We start from the raw sequence: 20,434 nt of genomic DNA, 5'->3' as shown, positions 1-20,434 counted from the left end.
CACTGAACCGTCGAACTGACCACTTTTTACGACCATAAATTATGTGGGTCCCGTACTGCCCCTAAGAATTTCGGTCAGTGTCACGTGGTCCGATCTCCTGTAGCGTTTGGTGCGCCCAATCACCAGTTGGCATTTTCGGTCGCTGCAGGTCTAGAATCCAGTACTCGTTGGGCCCTTTAATAGCATCGGTGTAGCAACGCTTTTTTTTAGCTTTTCACCCTTAAATCTGATGAATTGAGAATTTCAGGCTAAAATTTACCGAATTACCGTCAGGAGAATCCGATTCTCGAGTTGCGACCCAACCGCGGTTGCGGACGTTCAAATTTTGGTGGAAGCTTTCCTCAATTTGTCTATAAATTATATATTATATATATATATATGTTTTTATATTATGATTGATGTGACATGAATAAATTTTTATTCTTTGACATAAAAGTTGATGCATATTTTAATAATAAAAAATTAATTTCAATTTAAAAATATAAAACTGATTAGCAAAATAAAATCAAAATTATTTTAATTTGGGTACAATCACGCCTGAAGTTAACCTTTGAAGTATATTTGAAGAATTTAGATAGTCAATTTAATGGTAAAATAAACTCTAATGTTGATATTAATGTAATCAAATTAAACGCCTCGATAAGAGAAATCCAACGAGATCAATATTTATAAATTCTGAGGTCATTAAGCCGCTCAAATTGTTTAAAAACTATCTATAATCAAAGGGAATTGATAGTGATCGCCCGATTAGGTGGTAGGGAAGTTATGCGCCAAAATATCAAAGTATACCTTCACGAAAGGCTATACATAGGCCGATAATAATTGGGGCCTTTACATTAAGGGTTTAAATTGATAATGCAAATCATCTTAATTTATTAATTTAGAATTTAAACCCTCAACTAAGAGGTCTTAGGTTAATATCTAATAAAGGGGGGCAGCTACATAAATATCAAAATATTCTAATTTCCTCATATATATATATATATAACACCTAAATTTTAATTGTTATATTTATACCAGAAATCTTTTATATCACTAAAAAAATACCACCATTTTGATTTTGAAAGAGTGAAATACATATTTTCATATATAAGAACGCAGTATGTATGTAAAAAATTTAAGCTTAGGTGTCAGATATATAAATACACAAAAATTAAGTGGTATGAATGTAAATAGTTTTTTTTAGCTGTTCAAATTACAACATATAGTTGGCCTGACACAAAAAATAAGAAATTAAACCATCATTAAAAAGTTTATTTATTAGAAAATGTCAACAAGAAAATGTGTCTCATGCATCAAAGATAGCTGAGTTTTAATAATCACATAATATAAATAATTTAAAAATATGAAATTGAATGTAATAAATATAATTAGAATATTAATTTTTTAAATAAACAAGTTTCTGATAATACACATGTATTTACTTTGAATCATATTATGTAATTATAATCTTAATGATATGGCAATTCTATGTAACTAATGCATATTTTGAATAGTATTTATTAATAATGCACTTAATTATATATTATTAGCAGATTATGCAATTAGCAAGTATAAAGTGAAGGCAACCTTTGTCACATGCAGTTTGAATCTCTGTCTCTCTATACCAAAAACTTGTATTCACATGTCTAACGACGGCACAACACCCAAATCTATAATATTATAAAAAAAATAGCACAAAAGTGAGCTCCTTTTTATGAAAAAATATTCTGTCATGATGCATCAGTACTTCAATAGTGAGGTGTCACGTATGTAATGGTCTCACCGTGGCACCACGTGACATCCCATCATTAGAGTACTGATTCATCAGTATTCCTGAGGTAATATTTTTTTTTCCTTTTTATGCTTAGATTTATGACAACAAAGTACTTAAAATATCAAATATTAGGAGTGGGAAAAGTAAATAATTAAAACTTGTGGGGCGTACATGTAAAAATTTGCTATAATTTTACATATATTCCACGCCTTCATGGGAAACTTCGTAGCGGTCAATGGCTGTGGGAAAAATAAAAAGCGAAAAGGTTCATTGAGAATAGAACCTGTCTGCTCAATCAAGAAAGCGAAGTGAAATGAGAAAATTGGAAACATTGCAATTACATAAAAATTAACTTTTTTTTTTCTTTTTTACACTTTAGTTACTTTAGCTCTTTTTCCGGCTTTTCTTTGTTATGGAGTACTATTGACCCTTAAATTTAGAGCACAAAGGAGATCTAACGGTCTGGAGGAGAAAAATACGATAAGAAATGACCCAACGAAGGAAGAATGTGAACCCGCTTACTCGACCTAATGAAGCCGTCCAAATCAAAGTAGGCAAGGCCAAAGCTGGCTCAGTAACAAAAGACAACCAAATAATTCGAGTATGAACCGTTTAGTAAAAAATGAGATGAAAAGATATTAGAGCCAACCACTACAAGGGAGTTGATCAGAGAGAATACTCAATTCCTCAGCATATGCAATAAAACCAAAGATGTCTATAACACGTCTATTTGAAGATAGTCATACTAGGTCAGTTGCCCGACAACACCGACAAGCCCAGTCCTGCTACCAAAAGTCGATTAAGCTCAGCTGATCGAGTCAAATGCCAACCAAGCGACATACTCATACTAGTTAAATAGCAAAAAGTCGTGCCCTAATTTCTTTAAAGCAATGACAAAAATATAATTTCTTCGTATGTTATTCTCTCTCATATAAATAGATAGATCATTTCATTTCATTAATAAGATAAAATGTATTATTATTAATTACTAATCTCTCTCCTCTCCTTCTCTCATTAACTTATGCTCTATTCCTCTGATTCAAGAACAAAAGAGGATTCAAAAGTATTATTCTATTTTTATTTCAAAAAAAATATTGATTCAAAAAATTAGATGTTTATGTGACATTAATTGGTGTCTAAATTTCTCCTAAAGAATATTGTATTTTCTTACAAAATTTATTTAAATTCGTTTTGCATAACTAATTATTCTAGCATAACAATATTCAAATTGCAATTAATGAATAAAAACCATCATAACAATTCAATGCATTCATGGATAATGGTATTGCTTTGGAGGCCGGGATAAGTTATTTGAAAACAATTGGTATTATTATTTGCTACACTTTTAATGTAATTTTATTTTTTTAATTTATTGTTAGTTATTGGAGTATAATTTAATCCTAATTAAAAAAAATGATAAATTGATTATTGACTAACTTGAATAATATTATGATTTATTATAACAAATATTTACTATAGGAAAGATAAAATCAAAGTGCTTTTAAAATGAAACGGTAATACAAGCAATTTAACAATGCTTTACAAAACAACCAAGAAAAGGGAATTTATATATATAACACACGTAATTTTAGGATTTATATTTTTAACACAAAATCAACAGACACTTATTAGACAAAAGGGGCGAGACAGAATGGGGGAAGGGGTGGCTTTCCTTCTCTAATCAAGCGCCTCTAGGATATTTCTCGTAGGATCTAGTTGTTGTAGCAAGGCGGGCTACGATAACTTCAAAGATGGTACAATTCACGACGGTGAGGTCAAAGGCTAAGTTGGGCTGAAGCGAATTTATGGATGATGTCGACTCTAGAGGATGTGAGATTGTGTTCGACAGCCTCTTTGATTCAACTTTAGTAGACTTTATTAAATCCAATAAATTCGGATTTAATAAATATAATGTAAGTGGGAGAAGTTATTGGATTTAAATGGAGGGATGAGTTTGGCTTCGGAAAAATTATGTTTGGTGGATTTACATTGGTTTATTTATGTCGATAAATTCTAACGACTGCTCTAATTAATATATAAAATAAGATACGATAAATATGTAAAAAAGTATATAAAATAAGAACTTATTCATATCATATAGAATAAGATATGATAAATATTCATATGAGTAAAATTTAAGGAAATAATTTATTAAAAAAACATTAATCTCCCCAATTTTGTAAGCCTTCAACTCTAATTTATTTTAAGATGACAATTAACTAAATGTTATATGATATTAAGCTATAAATTAATAAAATAAAAGCATAATTTATTTTGAACTATATATATATATATATATATATTAAATATATATCTGTTAGTCCATAATAAGATTAACTGTAAAGAAAAAAAAAAAGGCTTTTTAAATTTTCTTCTAGTTTTTACAACAAGGCAGGAGGCCCATGATATGCTAGAAGGCCCATAAAATAAGTAGGCCGTACATTAGAATCTGCTAAAATAATATTAAAATATGTTAATTATTTTTTAATGTGATTTACATACATACCAACCAATTCTGTTATATTTACATATCTAATGCCTAAACTTTATTTTTTTTTAATTTGTACCACTCAAATCTTTAATATTAAATCCAAAATATTACTATTTTATTTAAAAAAAAAAGAAAAATTTTTTTCTTGACTTTTAACGAGTTAGTAAAAGTGTTATTTTAAAAGAGTTGTTAAAGAATTAAGTATTATGTATGTAAATATGAAAGTTTAGATGTTAGATATATAAATATATTAGAATTTTAACTCGAAGTCAACTAAACTTAGCAATCCTAACCAAAGGGCAACCGGATGTTAAACTTACACTTGTGAATATAAAAATAATTTAGTACGGCGAGTTTTCAAATAATGATAAAAATATGTAATCATCATTCCAATATATTCTCTATAAATGGAAGTGATGCGTGCTAGGAAATTCACGGCGGTAGAGTAATGAATTATTGTTTTAGCGTTGCATGAGAATTCAACACACACTTAGATGAAAAAGAATCAAACTATGATGACACCAGAAGTTTTTACGAGGAAAATCCGTAAAGGAAAAAAAATCACGGGTCTAACCCAGTTATAAAAATCCATTATAAGTTGATAATTATAGAGACCCATTGTCTTAGGAAAGAGTTATTAGAATTTTCAAGGTATAACGTTGACTGACAACTTCTGGCCAACAGTGGTCGATGACAGTTGAGGAGGGTCGGCGGTGGTCAACGACGGTCACTAGTGGTCGCCGGCGGCCGGCGGTGGTCGATGACAGTTGATGACGGTCGACGGAAGTTTACGATGGTTGCTAGTGGTTGACAGTGGGTCGGCGATGGTTCTTGATGGTCGGTGGCGGTCGACGGTGATCGACGATGACAAAGATGATGTTGGACTTGAACTTCTTCTCAAAGCCTCACATTATCTCTCAAGCCTCCTCCCTCTCATGTGAGGGGTGGGACTCTTATTATAGTATTATGGGTGCAATTAATGCAGGAATATTAACCGTTTTGATTAGACGGTCCAGAGAGCTTCCCTTTATCGTATGACGTTTGATGGACATTTGAGTGTCTTAACGATGTCAAAATTGAGCAATCTTGGGCTTGTTGGATTCGTCTTGTCGAGACACTCGATTCGACTATGAACTTGCTGAATTCGACATTCGTTTGATCTTTCAAATGTGTCCGTAAATCTTTCAAGAATGATTTAATCACTTGATTTGGGCGCTAGTTGACTCGGATTTGACTAACTTTGATATCATTATGTTTGTCTCATTGAGCCGCTCAATTTGATTATAACTTTGCTGAAATCGAAGTTCTGTATAACTTTTTATCAAGATTTAAATATTTCTTGCTCAATAAAAATTTATTGGTAGCAGAATTATTTTACGAAGAATGCACGATATATCACTGTTCTTCTCTCTTCTAATTTTCTTTTTATTCCTCTGATATGATTCACAAAAGATCACCAATTCAGCATATTGCAGGAAGGGTGCAGCCACAACAATGGTGAGTGTACTTCAAAACTACTAAAATTCAGAACATTTGGTTGGAGATTGCATAGAACATTAGAGAGTACTTTCCAATTATTAAATATGAAGATGTGTCGGATATCATTATAGTCATCATCAACATGCACAGAGCAGCATGGACTCCCCACTTGCTTGCTGCTCTTCTCTTCAATTATATTCCAGGCACCATTTACCAACCTGTCTTCTCATCATGCAATTTCATTTTGCATAGAATTTTTTTTTAAAATTTGAGGAAATCAGAATTATAAATTCATAGAAGATTTACGGGAATAACACTCGATTCCTATGTATTTACATACCAATCACTAGGGCTGTAAATGAGCTGAGCTTGAGCGAGCTCATGCTTGGCTCGTGTTTGACTCATTCGAAATAGCTAGTGCTCGGAATCGGCTCGTGAACAGTGTGTTCGAAATCGGCTCGTGACGTACTCGGCTCGTGAACAGTGTGTTCGTGTTCGGCTCGATTTAAATATTCGTGTTCGTGATCGGCTCATATTCGGCTTGAAATTGACTCATTAAACTAAAATTGAGAAAAATATATGTAAAGTGTGAGATTCAAACTTGGATCAAATATATACAAAAGAAGACACTAACAACATTATCACATGAGGTGTTATGATTTAAATTTAAACATAAATATATATAATATATTATTATATAAATAATATATGCAATATATTGTTATATAAAAAGTTATATAATTTTTTTTCGAGCCATTTCGAGCTCGTTAGGCTTAAAGAACAAGCTGAACATGATCCGCTTAACGAGCTGAACAAGAGCTGTTCACGAACAATGAGCGAAATTGACAGCCCTACCTATCACCTAAATTTTAATTTTTACATATATCACACATTGAAAAATATATTTCATTTTTTTAAGGGTACTTTCCACAATATTAAAAATTATACTTCAGACCATCACTATCTCCCACCCTTTTAAGATGCCTTAAATACTATTAATTATATTAACATGGAGACAGAAGCGTCCTGCCCCACTCCAGCTGTTTGCTTTTTGCATTAATTTACATTATTCCCCACAGCTTACTGTAAATGTAATTGATTTTGCACTTAATTATAATAAATGTTTTTTTGCACATATTTTCAGGATTATATCATCTTTACCAACATTGTGTTTTGCTGTCTATTGGTATGATGATGCAAACTCGGTCTTTTTGGCGAGCGGGTGAGTTTAGCCAGCCGTATTCCATAATCACAGGCGAGCCATTTAGCATAACTGAATAACTTCAGCGGGTTGAACTTGTCCCGCCAGACTAACATCTATCATGGTATTCTAATTAATCCGAACTCGATCGGGAGGCATTTGATCATGCAAAATTGAGTTTTTCAAGCATATATTGTAAATGATAATGACATTAAAGTGCTAGATGAATAAATATTAAAATTTAGATTTTAAATACATATAGATAATAATAAACTCAAAGGCATCTAAATCACCATAACATTTTTTTGAAAGAAAAGATTTACAGAGTAGTATGGACCAGCCCAAATTTTAAACAATTGAACAAAGCGAAGCTTTATACCCGTGATCTATAAAAGCATTTTCCCTAAAAAGTCCTGCTCAATTCTTTATACTATATCTGGTATCTAGTCTTCTATTGTTTTACATTAATGCCAAGCTGTGTCAAAGCTAGCACAAAGATGAAAGCCAAATTATAATTAATACAGCACACCCCACCAATCTTCCTCCTCATTCATCAATCTCTCTGTACAGATTTCAAATCTAACATTCTCTTCCTTCCCTCTTCTTCTTGCATTTCCCTTCTCCCTACAGAGATTGAAGAACAGCTCGGAATGGCCCTTTGGCCATTCACATCTACTCTCTTCCTTTGCCTTATCGCATCCATGGCCTCGCTTTCTGATTCCAAAGCCTTCTCCTTTGAGGAGAACTTTGTCATTACCGGAGCAAAAGAGAACTTCAAAGCCTCACCTGATGGTCAAGTATGGCACCTCTATCTTGATCAGCAGAAAGGTATTTATCATCATTTTCTGTTCCAAAATCGAATTTTTACGAGGAGTTTTTATTGAACATTTGATGAACAAAATAGGATGCGGATTTCAGACGAAACAGAGATACAGATTCGGTTGGTTCAGCATGAAGCTGAAGCTGGTGGGAGGAGATTCAGCTGGAGTAGTGACTGCTTATTATGTGAGTGTGTTTTCTGCAATCTGATTCATGAATTTTGGTTTTATGAATTGGAAAGCTGAGGTTTTTGGTTTGCAGATGTGTTCGGATTTGGACGCTGGGTTGAAGCGAGATGAGGTTGATTTTGAGTTTCTCGGGAATAGGAGTGGGGAGCCATATACAGTTCAAACTAATGTGTATATGGGAGGAGTTGGGGGGAGGGAGATGAGGCACATGCTTTGGTTTGATCCTACAACTGATTTCCACACTTATTCGATTCTTTGGAACTTTCATCGTATTGTGTGAGTATTATACTTTCAGTTAACCGTTATATTTGGATCTGTTTCAGATTTCAATTTGAAAACTGGCTCTGGTTATGAATTTTCAGCTGTGAATGCAATAGAAATGGCATCATAAAATGAATTTAAAAAAAAAAAAAAATACATATAGTTGAAGGGGAACACCCCCTTAGTTTTGCTATTTACATATAGCACTTAAAATATGAAAAATAATTTAAAATTTGCACTAATCCAAACACATTTCATCACTGGACCACCTAATTCTAATGAGCCTCTTCTAGCAAATGTTCAATGAGTAGTCATTCATGTTAATTCTCAAAACCAGAGTTTTGAAATCCTTACATCAAAACCTGCAGCTTCTTCGTGGACAGAGTAGCCATAAGAGTCTACAGTAACAACGGGAAGCCGAACGGCTTCTTCCCCCACGAGAAGCCGATGTACATATTCTCAAGCATATGGAACGCCGACGATTGGGCGACCAGAGGAGGGCTGGAGAAGACGAACTGGAAGAACTCTCCATTCGTCTCAACATACAAAGAGTTCGGCTTGGATGGCTGCCAGTGGGAGGACCCTTACCCGCCCTGCGTTTCGACCACCGCGAAGCACTGGTGGGATCAGTACGAGGCTTGGATGCTTGATGACGACCAGCTGGAGGACTTCGTATGGGTGGGGAGGAACCTTGTTATCTATGATTACTGTAAGGATGCCGAGAGGTACCCTGTGTTGCCGGAGGAATGTAGTTTGTAGAGTCTATTATTGCTTCTGTTTGTTAGGAGGGATGAAGGTTTGGGATGGAGGGGATGGTCGTTGTATTTGTGGGATGATTTACATACATATATACCACGCAATTCCAATGCAGTTACAACTAGATCTAATACATAAACTCCCAACTTCTGCATATATATCAACCCTTTAGCTATATGTATGAAAATTTATATTTCATTTTGCAAGAGTTTTGGGTGATATACATGTAGAAAACAAAGTTTAGATATTAGATGTGTAAAATAAATGAGAATTTGGTGTTTACATGATGTTGCATAACTCGATTACTTTTATTTGGTTTGGCTTTAGGATTTAAAAAAAATGCATTCCATGTGATTGTAGAAAAGGGAATGAAAGGGAGAGGCCACCGACAGAGCAGAAGATACAGAGGATTCGTAATAATTCATAAGATGGGCATATGGCAGCTGCTTTCACATTTATTGCCTTTTGGACTTTGCGAGACTGTTCACGGGCGAGCCTCGTTCGTCCAGGGTGGCAGAAAGCAGCCTTTTGACGTTTTATTTATTTATTTTAAAAAATAAAAATTTTGAATAATCTTTATGGCATCATAAAATAATCTGCAATAAAGATTATTCAAAATTTTATGTAATCCAAGTGTAATAAGAATCTATATATCAAGTTCTTATGTTTGAAGCATTTACAAACATTCTTATAACACTTGGATTACATGAGGGATTTACTTTAAGTTGAGGTCTTTTTGCTTTAATTATTAATGGATATTTACATATGTATGTTTTTTGCTATGATGTCCTTCTTGTGGATAATATTGGAGAGTTAAAAATAAACTTGATTTACATATCTCAACTTTAGAATCTAAAGGTTTTCGTTTTGTAGATTTCAAATTGAATACAAGGAATGTAATTTAGTTTAGTAGTAACAGATCTAATAATTGGTTGTAACAATTGATGATTAAGTCATTAAAAGGAGTGAATATTTTAGTTATTGTTGATCTATTGTTCTAAGTAATAGTGATATAGATGGGGATGTTATTAGTAGAATTCAAGTTGGATGGTCGAAGTTTAGGATGCATGGGGCCTATTTTGTCATAGAAAAGTATTGCTTAGACTTGAGAGAAAATTTTATAAGATGGAGGTGAGATTTGCAATGCTTTATGGTGCAAAATGTTGGCTTGTAAAATAGAAGCATAAAATTAGGTTAAGTTTGCTTTGATGAGAATGTTCACATGAATGAGCAGCTCTACAAATTGAGACAAAATGTGAAATGAATATTTCATGAAAGGGTTGGAGTAGCTTCGATGGTAGACAAGATTAAAAAAAGTTGTCTAGGATGATTCGGTCACGTTAAACATTGACCATCTTATGACTATATTTGAAGTAGATATTTTAAATTTGACTTAAAGATCTATAAAAAGACTTGGGCATGTTATATAAAAAATGATCATAATTTATTAGAATTAAATGAAAATATGGCACTCAATAGGATACAATGGAGAAAAGGGATTAATGTAGCCAACCCCATTAAGTCAAATTGGAAGTCTTGTTGTTTTTGTTGTTGGGCATTTACAAACACACCACAAATTTCCCATCTATTTACATATCTAAAACATTCATATTTACATAACATTCAAATCTTTAGCATCACATCAAAAATATCACAATCATTTTTTTTCTTAAAAAATTACACCTGGTGTTAGACATGTAAATACTTAAGAATTCTGTGGTATTCGTGCAAATTTCCCTTAAAGTTCTCCTATTTCTTGGGGCCATATAGGTTATTCTCTTCTCCTTTTCTATTTTAATTTTCTTTAATTTTGACTCAAGCCCCCTTTTATATCTTCCACATCTTCATGAATAAAATAATGCCAAGCCTCAAAAACTCACCATTCCCAACAGTATTTCGTTAAATTTAGCTAAGATTTTTATATCTTCAAGATCATAAACATAAATACTTACAAAATATAAAAATGCTAAGACATTCCTATTTTTTTAAAGAAAATAAACAAAAAATACTTACAAAAATTGAATAGGCAGTGATCACCCCATATATAAATATATACCTATCCTCTATAATCATCGATTGCACTTATTTTACACCTCATATAAAATAGATGATGATCAAAACACAATTAAAAATGATTTTTTCAAAAGAAAATATATTCCGTTTCAATTATAAGATTAGAAAGGATTATTAAGGGAATGAGATAAACAAGTAGCATGTAGATTAAATAAATACCAATATCACCAAAATTCCACAAGTTAACATTCAAGACATTCAAACCAAATTTTGTAACAATGAAATCACAAAAACATATGCATATATTTATAGAGTAACAAAGATGCTGGAAAAAAGCCATCGGCAGATGATGAGCCCTCTTCCTCAAGTTTCAGAGGTACAGCAAGCATTTGTAATACAATCCAAATAAAGCAGAAACTAACAATCCAAATAAAACAGAAAATAACAATCTAAATAAATGTCCAGTAACAGCCCCCCAAATCTTATAATCTATTACTTATTGGTTGGCAAGTTGTAAATCAGAAACCATGCAGCTTGATGTGCTCCTTCTTCACAATACCAGCCTATGAAATTAAAGAAAAAACTTTAGTCCCACACCTTCAAAAAATTAATAATAATAAAGACTTGGGGCATTTACACACAACATACCATACCTTCTTATATATTAACAAATCTAAGGCTCATATTTACATGCATAACACAAATCTTTCACATCACATCAAAAGTGCCAACCTTTTAAAAGGTGAACCAACACATTTTCATGCATAGGGTTTTCAAACCAAACTGTTATAAAGATAAATATCAAATTTTTGGTGTTAGATTTCTTAATGGGCATAAGAATTGTGTGGTATGTTTGTAAATTTTTCTAAAGTCCTTGCATAATAATCTGAGCATAGTACCTGAACCAAGAAAGTCGAGACATTCTTGCGCTGATCACCTTGAAGTTGTATGACCTATAAACCTCAACCATCAGTGAACAAGCCATAATGATACAATCTTGTTATAGTTTTTAGATAAAGTAATTATTTAAGTTCTGTAAGCTGATCTCAATAAAAAAGTAATAAAAAAAAATGGGTGAGAATATCCTCAATTGCAATTTGGCCAAATGTCTTACCAATTATAAAAATAATATATATGCATGCTCCTCATAAATAAATCTAAAAATTAAGTTTTGAAAAGGTTATGATGATGCCATAATAAAAATTAAAGTGACAAAGATGAGATGGGGGAAAAATAAAAATACCTGGCCTAGTTCAGGGTCCTGGACAACAGTACCATTGCAGCAGAATTCCTTCTTGAGGTCCTTCAAGATCTTGGTGTAGCTGTACTCTTTCTTCAATCCTTGCACGGTAGTCAGACTCTTGCGCCCGTTGCGTTGCTGCACGCGCACATGCACATACTCCTTTGCTCCCGCACCTGAATCCTCAGCATTTGCCTCAGCAAACGGATCTACACACCATTAATTCAACATTTTAAGTTCCACTTATTTGGGCTATAAATATTATTTCACCAAAATCTATAAAAAGATATGAGTATATGTACATACCAAAAGCGGTGGGGAGCTGGACGTCGAGACCAGACATGAACACTTTGGCTGAAGGGATATTTAGTTAGCGAAACTTGCTTGAATTTTGGTTTGAAGCTGAAAATAATAAACACTTGATATATTAAATCTGATTCTAAATTTCCAACAATTGAAATTAACAGTGATTTGGTTATAGCATTGTTGATATCATACTCATAGATATATTGCATGGGAGAATAAGAAGTCATGGAAACAAATTATACTAATTTAAAAAGACAGCAGGAAGATTTTCATCCATGCAGCTTCAAGAAAAATATACACTTCGAATAGAAGAATAAAAGTGCATTGTTAGTTAAAAAACATCATGGACTTTGACCATTATGCTTAAAAACATCATATATTTCTATATTCTAAAAAACTTACTGAAATGAGTGGTTTGGGCAATTTGGTACTACTACTTTAACAAAATCACACTTCAGTCCAAAACTTCAAATGACCAGGCAATACGAGGGATGCTCCCTACACCAACCTATTTAAAGCTAAAATTTATCTATTTTAAGCTTCCACAAAGCGTGTTTACAAAAAAGTTAATGAGCCAAAAGCAATCCCCTTTTACTTCTACATGGAGTTCCCTACCCAGCCCCACTCACTCCATCATCCTCATTTGAAGAACAACTGGGAAAACTACTTCAAGATTCCAAGTATTTAGAAATTTTCAGGTGGGTCTCCAACAACAGGGGTGGAATAATAACAATACCATGAGAATATCATGCCTTTTAGAGTAAAATATGCCTCTCTTCACAAGAAAAATTACAATGGATCAATAAGTTAAATGACCCAAATATAAGACCACACAACAGGATATCTAAATCATGATTCAAAATTTTACAATTGGATGAAACTGTAAATTACCCTCGCTACTTTGCTGATAAAATAAAAGCTCAGAAATGATGTATAGTATCCAAAATAAGTAAGTGCCAAAAGAGCACTCTTAATATGAATGGTCCCTTGGGAAATTCTTTCAAGGAGACACAATCATTAGCTTTGTTAGGAAAAAGTGAACATCTTGATAGAAATTAGGTGTCATGAATAATAAAGTGATATGTTATAAGAGCCACCACTTGAACAAATTTGGGGTGACTCTTGAATATGGGTGCCAATTCAGATTTAACTGTTGGATTTGGAACTAAACCGAAATTGACAGGACATAAATATGCATGACCCGAACCTAACCAGTTTATTAAATGGGTTAGCAATTTTAACTTGAACCCCTTTGACCCAAAGTCCAACTTGCATAACCTGTTTAATATAAAGCATAATAGTAATTTAGGTCAAATTTGAGTCAATTTTAAGTTGGCAATACAAATTCGACTTGATGGTTTGCCTTAAGCCAACCAAATATAATTAAAATCTTAGAATTATTGACCCAAACTGCAAATTAATTAGGTCAAGCCGAACACGAACTTTTACGAGTTACGATTGGAAGGGTTAGGTGGAGTCAATTTTGGCATCCTAGCGCTTGAATATATAAGACCTATCTCTAGAATTGTATCTATTTGGTGGATGATTTGGAGCCATACATAAAGCCTCTAACGAGTATAACAATTCCTTGAGTAAGGGAGACAAAAAGATCTCTACCGTGCAATTAAACAAAATTCTAAACATTGATGGATCTTTTTTTATAGAATGACTAAAATTTTATAAGAAATAGAGTTCTCTTGGGATGGTGGATCTTCTATAAAGTTGCAACAAATAGCTATAAGGGCAAAGCAATTGATATAAAATAGGTGAGAGTTTAGACTAACACTACTGAATGGGAACCACCTCTTGAGCCTGTTTGAGGTAAAGTAACACATGAAAGAGATACCTTAATTTATGGAGGATACTAGGTCATACATGTGGCAAGGATGCCAAATCTTAAGTGAGGGGTGGTTGGGTGAGTTTATGGATGGGGTGATGATTTGAGTTTTACAGCATTTACATACCACACAATTAATATGTATTCACATATTTAACACCAAAACATTCATATGTACATGCATAACATTCAAATCTTAAACATCACATAAAAAAAATATATATATCACAATTACAATCTCTTTAAAAGTGAAATACATCTTATCATGCATAAGTTTATGACACAAAATGTGTTATAAATGTAAATGTCAAATTTTTGGTGTTAAATATGTCAAAACATAAGAATTGTATGGTATGTATGTAAATTTTCCATTATCTTTTTTAAAGAACTCCATAGTTAAGCATGCCCATGCTGAAACACTAGTGCCAGATGACCTATTAGATAGTTGCACCCAGAAGAAAACCATAAAGCTTATAAAGCCAAAGCAGGGTTGAGAACCAAGCCATTACCAAGGTAAATACAATTTGTTATCAAATTACCCCCCCCTTAGAATCTCTTTTTTTTTTTTTTTTTGGAAAATCAAATCAAGACACTTGAAAATTGAATCCGATATCGCTTAGCATCCAGATCACGCAGCGGAATATGAACAACTTCGAAAAAACGGAATATAATTTCAATTGAATCCCAAAAGTTACAATTCTTGATCAAGAAAATAAAAATATTCTTAATCAAGAAAAGCAAAAAAAAAAAAACTTGAAATCAAATATACAAGAGAATTGTAAGAGTTCAGATGTTTCCGATCCCTGTAATCTCGCAAAAGGCTCGAGCATGATCATGAAATTCCAGACAAAAAAACGTATTGCAAGAAAATAATTGCAGCGACCAAAGAAAATTTCTTCCCCAAAAAAAGGTTTAGTTCTGAACTTAAAACCTAACCAAAACAATATTTTTAGCGCCCTTAAATCAGGATCCTGCTAGAACAATAAGGTATCAAGATCTAAACCATAAAGTTATCCAAATCAATTTGCGTCTGCAAGTGCATGAAAAAACACATAGAAGATAAGAATAAGAAGAAGAAGAAGAAGAAGAAGGTAACTAACCTAATCAGAGACCGGAGGAAGACGGAAGCGCAGACGGACAAGAAAAAATTGATGATCTTCTTCGTCCTTCCCCGGATTACCTTTTATAGACCTTGTCGGCAAGAACGACCGGACAACAGGTTTCCCGACCCAAAATCATTTCTTCCACCCCTTTGGCCGAATAAATTGCTTACGACCACAGGTCGCAAAAGAGAGTCGTCCCACGAAGTGTGGCATTGACCGAAACAATTTATTTAAATGAACGGTTGTAAATCAGTTTTCGCATGCGCCTTTTATGAAAACTTTATTGGATGAGAATAATAGATATGATAAATTTACATGCACACCATATACCTATAAAACTCAAAAATTGATAGTAATTTTGAATATTGGTGATGTTAGAGTGATTATTTAGCATCGTATTGATGCATGAAAATTCATCACACGTTCAAGTAATTAAGAAAATTAAGCAGGATGAGACATCTCAACTTTTTATGTCGAAAACTCTAGAATAAGAAAATAAAATAATCCAATATATAATTATGAGTATAAAAATCCACTATTCTCTTAGGGTAGAATTATGGGGTGTAAACAAGCTGAGCAAAATAAAGAGTGGAGCTGAGTTCCTGCTCGTGTTTGGTTGATTTAAAATTTATTGACTTGTTCGATTCATTTGATTTGAGTTAAACTTTATGATTCCAATTTTATTTATTTGATTCAAATTTATTTCATTCGTTTGAATTGAGTTAATTTTTTTCTAAATGAGCTCGAGTTTAGTTTTAACACAATTTGATTGAAATGAGGACCAAAGAGGAGCACGAAGTCTAATTGATTTGATTGAACACAAATGAGCCTCATTGAATTGTTTGTACCAGTTCATAATCAAGCTAAAAAAAAATAATTATTTAACTTCATAGATTAATTTATCACAAATTCTAAAAATAGTATTTTTTATTTATATTCTCTTCATAGGAGCTTGGGCCCAAGAGCCTCACTGCTAGTTGTTACTTAGCAATGTGCTTCATTACTTCGCAGCGCAGACTATAATTTAGTGGTAAACATTGTGATTTCACAAGGGGATTCATTTCGAAAAAACATGATACAAAAGAAATGGATATCAATGAATTAAGAGAATCTAAGTCCCGATAATTGAGAAATAGAGAATAAAATATACATAATAAAAGGGAAAAGAAAAAGTATTTTTATATGCCAAAAATTTACATTTCAACAATTCAAAACCTTCAATGAGGGCATAAATAATAAAAAGGTGAAGCTTTTGAGTGGTTGAAGTAATAAATTTTAAAATTTGATGGTTAAAAATATTAGAAGAGAGAAAGTTTAGATGTTTGACATGTAAATATTAATAAATTGTGCGGTATATATTTGAAAGTGTATTGAATTTAAGACGAAAAAATATTACATCAAGATTTTAAATGTATTCGGAGTCCAATGGTAGGACGCCAAGTGTCAAGTGAGCTCAATCATTTTTAACACTGACCAATATCAATATATTACTGTGAGGCTCATTTAATATATAATGTCTCATCATTAGACAACTAACACAAATTACATTAAGAATCCGTGTCTAATTTTTCCGATTTATACGGGAAAGGAGAGGGCCCGCCAGTCTGCGTATGAACCACGCAGTAAGCGGCAGCCGCTAAGCTGGCACCTCAGCATATAGCATATGCGGATTCTTCTGAGAATAAAATTCGTTTTTTTAGCCATCACAATAACATTTGTGGTGAAGGAGGAAAATAAAATGATTTTGTATGGAATATCCTTTTCGTCTTCCTAATTAATTTCTATTCTTAAAAATAAATTAAATTATAATAAAAATTTCTAAAAAAAACTTAAATTTTATTATATTTATGGTATGAACTCTACACTATCTAATATATTATGTTAGCCAACCGATCCAGTCCGACGCCATTGTTAATTCCTGCCACCAACACGTCATTTCACAATGGTGCTTCTCCATTGCTACCAGGGGTTACAATAGTCAAGTTTAAGTAAGCTAAATGTTTGTTCATGTATAGCTAGTTCAGAATTTTTTTATTTTAAAGAGGCTCCTGTTCAAAATAGTTCTTGAATAATAAGTTTGTTTTGGATTCAACGTTTGTTCATCATGTTGAATCCTGAATTGTAATTTGAGGCCAACGGTTAGAAAACGGCGGAGGAGGAAGAGAGAGTAGAATATGCCCAAAATTCACTATTGATAGAACACCGGGAGAGCCCGCTTATATGTATTTTTGCATCCTATTTATAGATGTATATTATGTGTAATTACAGAAAAATTGGAGCAATTATGAAAACTGCTTTGAATACAATTGATCTTTTCATATAGATTTCATATTATATATATATATATATAATACAATTTGAATTCTAATATGAAGATAGTTTTTTTGGTCTATTTGTCTGAATTCAGACGACTGGTTGAGTGACGACCGTGCCTTGTGTCGGTAGACCAAAGCGTCCGGTCGAGTGGCGATCTCATATTTCGCGGTAAAATTAGGCTGATTGGTCGAGATCAAATGTTCCCACGGGTGCTCTGGTCAGTCAGGACCACAGATGTAGTCTGTCGTTCAAATCTTTCGTCACAGTTGCGTCACTCGATTTTTGATCACGCGGTCGATTGTGAGGCGATAGGATGCATCGATCGTCTGGTTGTCGTTTGGGTCTTTTGATTGCTTTGAGATCCATGTTAACAGCTTTGATGTATACATACTAGATCTCTAATTTTCTTGCTCTTTGAAAGTGTCTGCTACGATAAGAACAATAAAATTATTAGTATTCATTGGTACTCAATTTGAGAAAATTGATTTAATAATTATCTTTCCATTGACTTTTGTGCCCGGCGTGTTCTACGAATAGGGTCACAGGCTTGACATTTCATTCATGTTGTTATTCTTCCTTGACTAATTGAATTGCATTATGTTGGCTGATTTGAGAGAGCTCGTGTGGACCTCAATATCCTTGTCAAAGTAAGCTACGAGCCCTCAAGTTCTGTAAAAAAAGTTAGGGTTAGGAAAGAAAATCAGTCGGGGACGCAACCTTCGTCGGTTGGTCAAGTCGACTCATATTGGGATCCTGATTCCTGAGGGGAATATGTCAAAGGTCCTTCGTCGGGCAACCGCGACTCCCATGCCTGGCAAGGGAGTAGGCCCGACTTGCTAGGGGTGCCGAGGAGGGTGGAAAGTGGCTAGAGGGAATGGAGATTGGAGTCTCCCCACAGCCGCTGCTGCAGGAAGGCGAAGGCACTTCACAATAAGAGAGCGTGGAAAGATGTTCGGTATATATATTGATGCGTGCCAGAAAATTCGTGATGGTAGAGCAATGGATTATCGTCTTAGCTTTGCATGGGGATTCAACACACGCTCATATGAAAGAGAATGAACCTGTGATGACACCATAATTTTTTACGTGAAAAACCCGTAAAGAGAAAAAAAATCATGAGATCTGGCCCAGTTATAAAAATTCCACTATAAGTTGATGATTACAGAGACCCCTTATCCCACAAACGTGAAAGGGTAACAATATTTTTCAAGGTACAATATCGACTGGCAACGTTTGGTTAGTGGTGGTTGACGACATTTGATGAAGACGGTCGACAGTGGTAGACGGAGGTCAACGACGATTGACAGTGGTCGACGACGACCGACTACCGACTGTAATCGACGGAGGCCAACGGTGGTTGTTGACCGTCGATGATGGTCTGCAGTGATCGATGACGGTCGACGGTGCTCGACGGAGGTCAGCGGTGATCGACGGCTGTCGGTCGTGGTCGACGGAGGCCGGCGGTGGTTGCTAACTGTCGGTGGTGGTCGACGACGATCGACGATGACATAGATGATGTTGAACTTGAACTCCTTCTCAAAGCCTCAAGTTTTATCTCAAGCATCTTCCCCTCATGTGAAGGGTGGGGCTCTATTTATAGTGTTTTGGGTGCAATTAATGCATAAATATGAACTATTTTGATCGGATTCCCTCGATCGAATGACGTTTGATGAATATTTGAGTTTCGTAACGATGTCGGAATTGAACAATCTCGGGCACGTTGGATTCGTCTTGTCAAGACGCTCGATCTAACTATGAACTCGTTAGATTCGACATCCATTTGACCTTTCAAATGCCTCTGGAAATCCTCCAAGAATAGTTTAATTATTTGATCCGGGCTTGATTTGACTCGGAATGGACTAGTTTTTATATCATTGGGTCCGTCTCATCGAGCCGGTCAGTTTGACTATAAGTTTACTGAAATCAGAGCTTTAGATGACTCTTAATCAATGTTTGAATGTTTCTTGCTTAAAATAGTGTCTCGAGATTCGTGTTATGCTTCGAGATTCGCGTCAGATGATGAAAATTTGTTGGTAGGGCTGTCAAAAAAGCTTGTTGTTCACGAACAGCTCGTGTTTGGCTCGTTAAGTAGCTCTTGTTCGGCTCGTTCGTTAGGTAAACGAGTCGAACACGAATAAGTTTTTAAAGCTCGAATTATAAACGAGCCGAACAGAAACAGTTCTTTGTTCGCTCGTGTTCGGCTCGTTTTAGCTCGAAATAAAAAAAAAATATTTATATAATAATATATTACATATATTATTTATATAATAAAATATTATATATATTTATATCTAAGTTTAAATCATAATATCTCATGTGGTAACGTGGTTAATCCCTTATTTTATATATATTTGGTCCAGGTTCGAATCTCACACATTACATCTATTTTTTTCAATTTAATTTTAATGAGCCAATTTTGAGCCGAACACGAACACAAATATTTAAATCGAGCCGAACACAAACACACTGTTCACGAGCCGATTTCAAACTCGAACGATTGCGAACGAGCTGAACAGGAGCTCGCTCAAGCTCGGTTTGTTTACAGCCCTATTTGTTGGTGGCGTATCAGTTGCCCCTCTATTTTCGGGCGAGATCATATTATCTTCCAAAAATATCAAGATCTGGATAACCTTTTTTCAACTTTATATTATTGTATTATATATATATA

General features: G+C 33.9%; 2 protein-coding genes across 3 annotated transcripts; one reads left to right on the top strand and one right to left on the bottom strand.

Annotated features, from left to right (window-relative positions):
• The first annotated feature begins 7,340 nt into the window (after nucleotides 1–7,340).
• LOC110029621 (probable xyloglucan endotransglucosylase/hydrolase protein 8) lies at nucleotides 7,341–9,236 on the top strand. The gene is made up of 4 exons (XM_020731992.1): nucleotides 7,341–7,755; nucleotides 7,832–7,932; nucleotides 8,008–8,210; nucleotides 8,564–9,236. Exons 1-4 carry the CDS (start codon nucleotides 7,578–7,580, stop codon nucleotides 8,952–8,954), a joined length of 873 nt encoding a protein of 290 aa, XP_020587651.1. The 5' UTR covers nucleotides 7,341–7,577; the 3' UTR covers nucleotides 8,955–9,236.
• Nucleotides 9,237–11,248: 2,012 nt separating this feature from the next.
• On the bottom strand, nucleotides 11,249–15,591 carry LOC110029708 (protein translation factor SUI1 homolog 1). Of its 2 annotated transcripts, none has more exons than XM_020732130.1 (5): nucleotides 15,448–15,591; nucleotides 12,511–12,558; nucleotides 12,208–12,413; nucleotides 11,864–11,917; nucleotides 11,249–11,527 (listed from the first exon to the last, which is right to left on the bottom strand). In XM_020732130.1, the coding sequence occupies exons 2-5, from the start codon at nucleotides 12,545–12,547 to the stop codon at nucleotides 11,483–11,485; spliced, it is 342 nt and encodes a 113-aa protein (XP_020587789.1). In that variant the 5' UTR covers nucleotides 12,548–12,558; nucleotides 15,448–15,591; the 3' UTR covers nucleotides 11,249–11,482. The 2 variants fall into 2 exon arrangements, with proteins under 2 accessions (XP_020587789.1, XP_020587788.1); XM_020732129.1 differs by having other exon boundaries at nucleotides 12,511–12,606; nucleotides 15,448–15,588.
• Nucleotides 15,592–20,434: the final 4,843 nt, after the last annotated feature.

This window comes from Phalaenopsis equestris, unplaced genomic scaffold, assembly GCF_001263595.1.
Source record: "Phalaenopsis equestris unplaced genomic scaffold, ASM126359v1 Scaffold000600, whole genome shotgun sequence".
Taxonomy (NCBI): Eukaryota; Viridiplantae; Streptophyta; class Magnoliopsida; order Asparagales; family Orchidaceae; genus Phalaenopsis; species Phalaenopsis equestris.
The sequence above is the reverse complement of the archived record's forward strand: the minus strand, read 5'-3'. Positions and strand labels throughout refer to the sequence as shown.

Bases quoted from the DNA above. Each gene is read 5' to 3' on its own strand.
- LOC110029708 (XM_020732130.1), bottom strand. From the start codon at position 12,547: ATGTCTGGTCTCGACGTCCAGCTCCCCACCGCTTTTG. The intron at 11,918-12,207 runs GTATTTTTATTT...TGAGGTTTATAG, and splicing joins AGGACCCTGAACTAGGCCAG to GTCATACAACTTCAAGGTGA. The intron at 11,528-11,863 runs GTACTATGCTCA...TTAATTTCATAG, and splicing joins TCTCGACTTTCTTGGTTCAG to GCTGGTATTGTGAAGAAGGA.
- LOC110029621 (XM_020731992.1), top strand. From the start codon at position 7,578: ATGGCCCTTTGGCCATTCACATCTACTCTCTTCCTTTGCCTTATCGCA. The intron at 7,756-7,831 runs GTATTTATCATC...TGAACAAAATAG, and splicing joins CTATCTTGATCAGCAGAAAG to GATGCGGATTTCAGACGAAA. The intron at 7,933-8,007 runs GTGAGTGTGTTT...TTTGGTTTGCAG, and splicing joins GAGTAGTGACTGCTTATTAT to ATGTGTTCGGATTTGGACGC.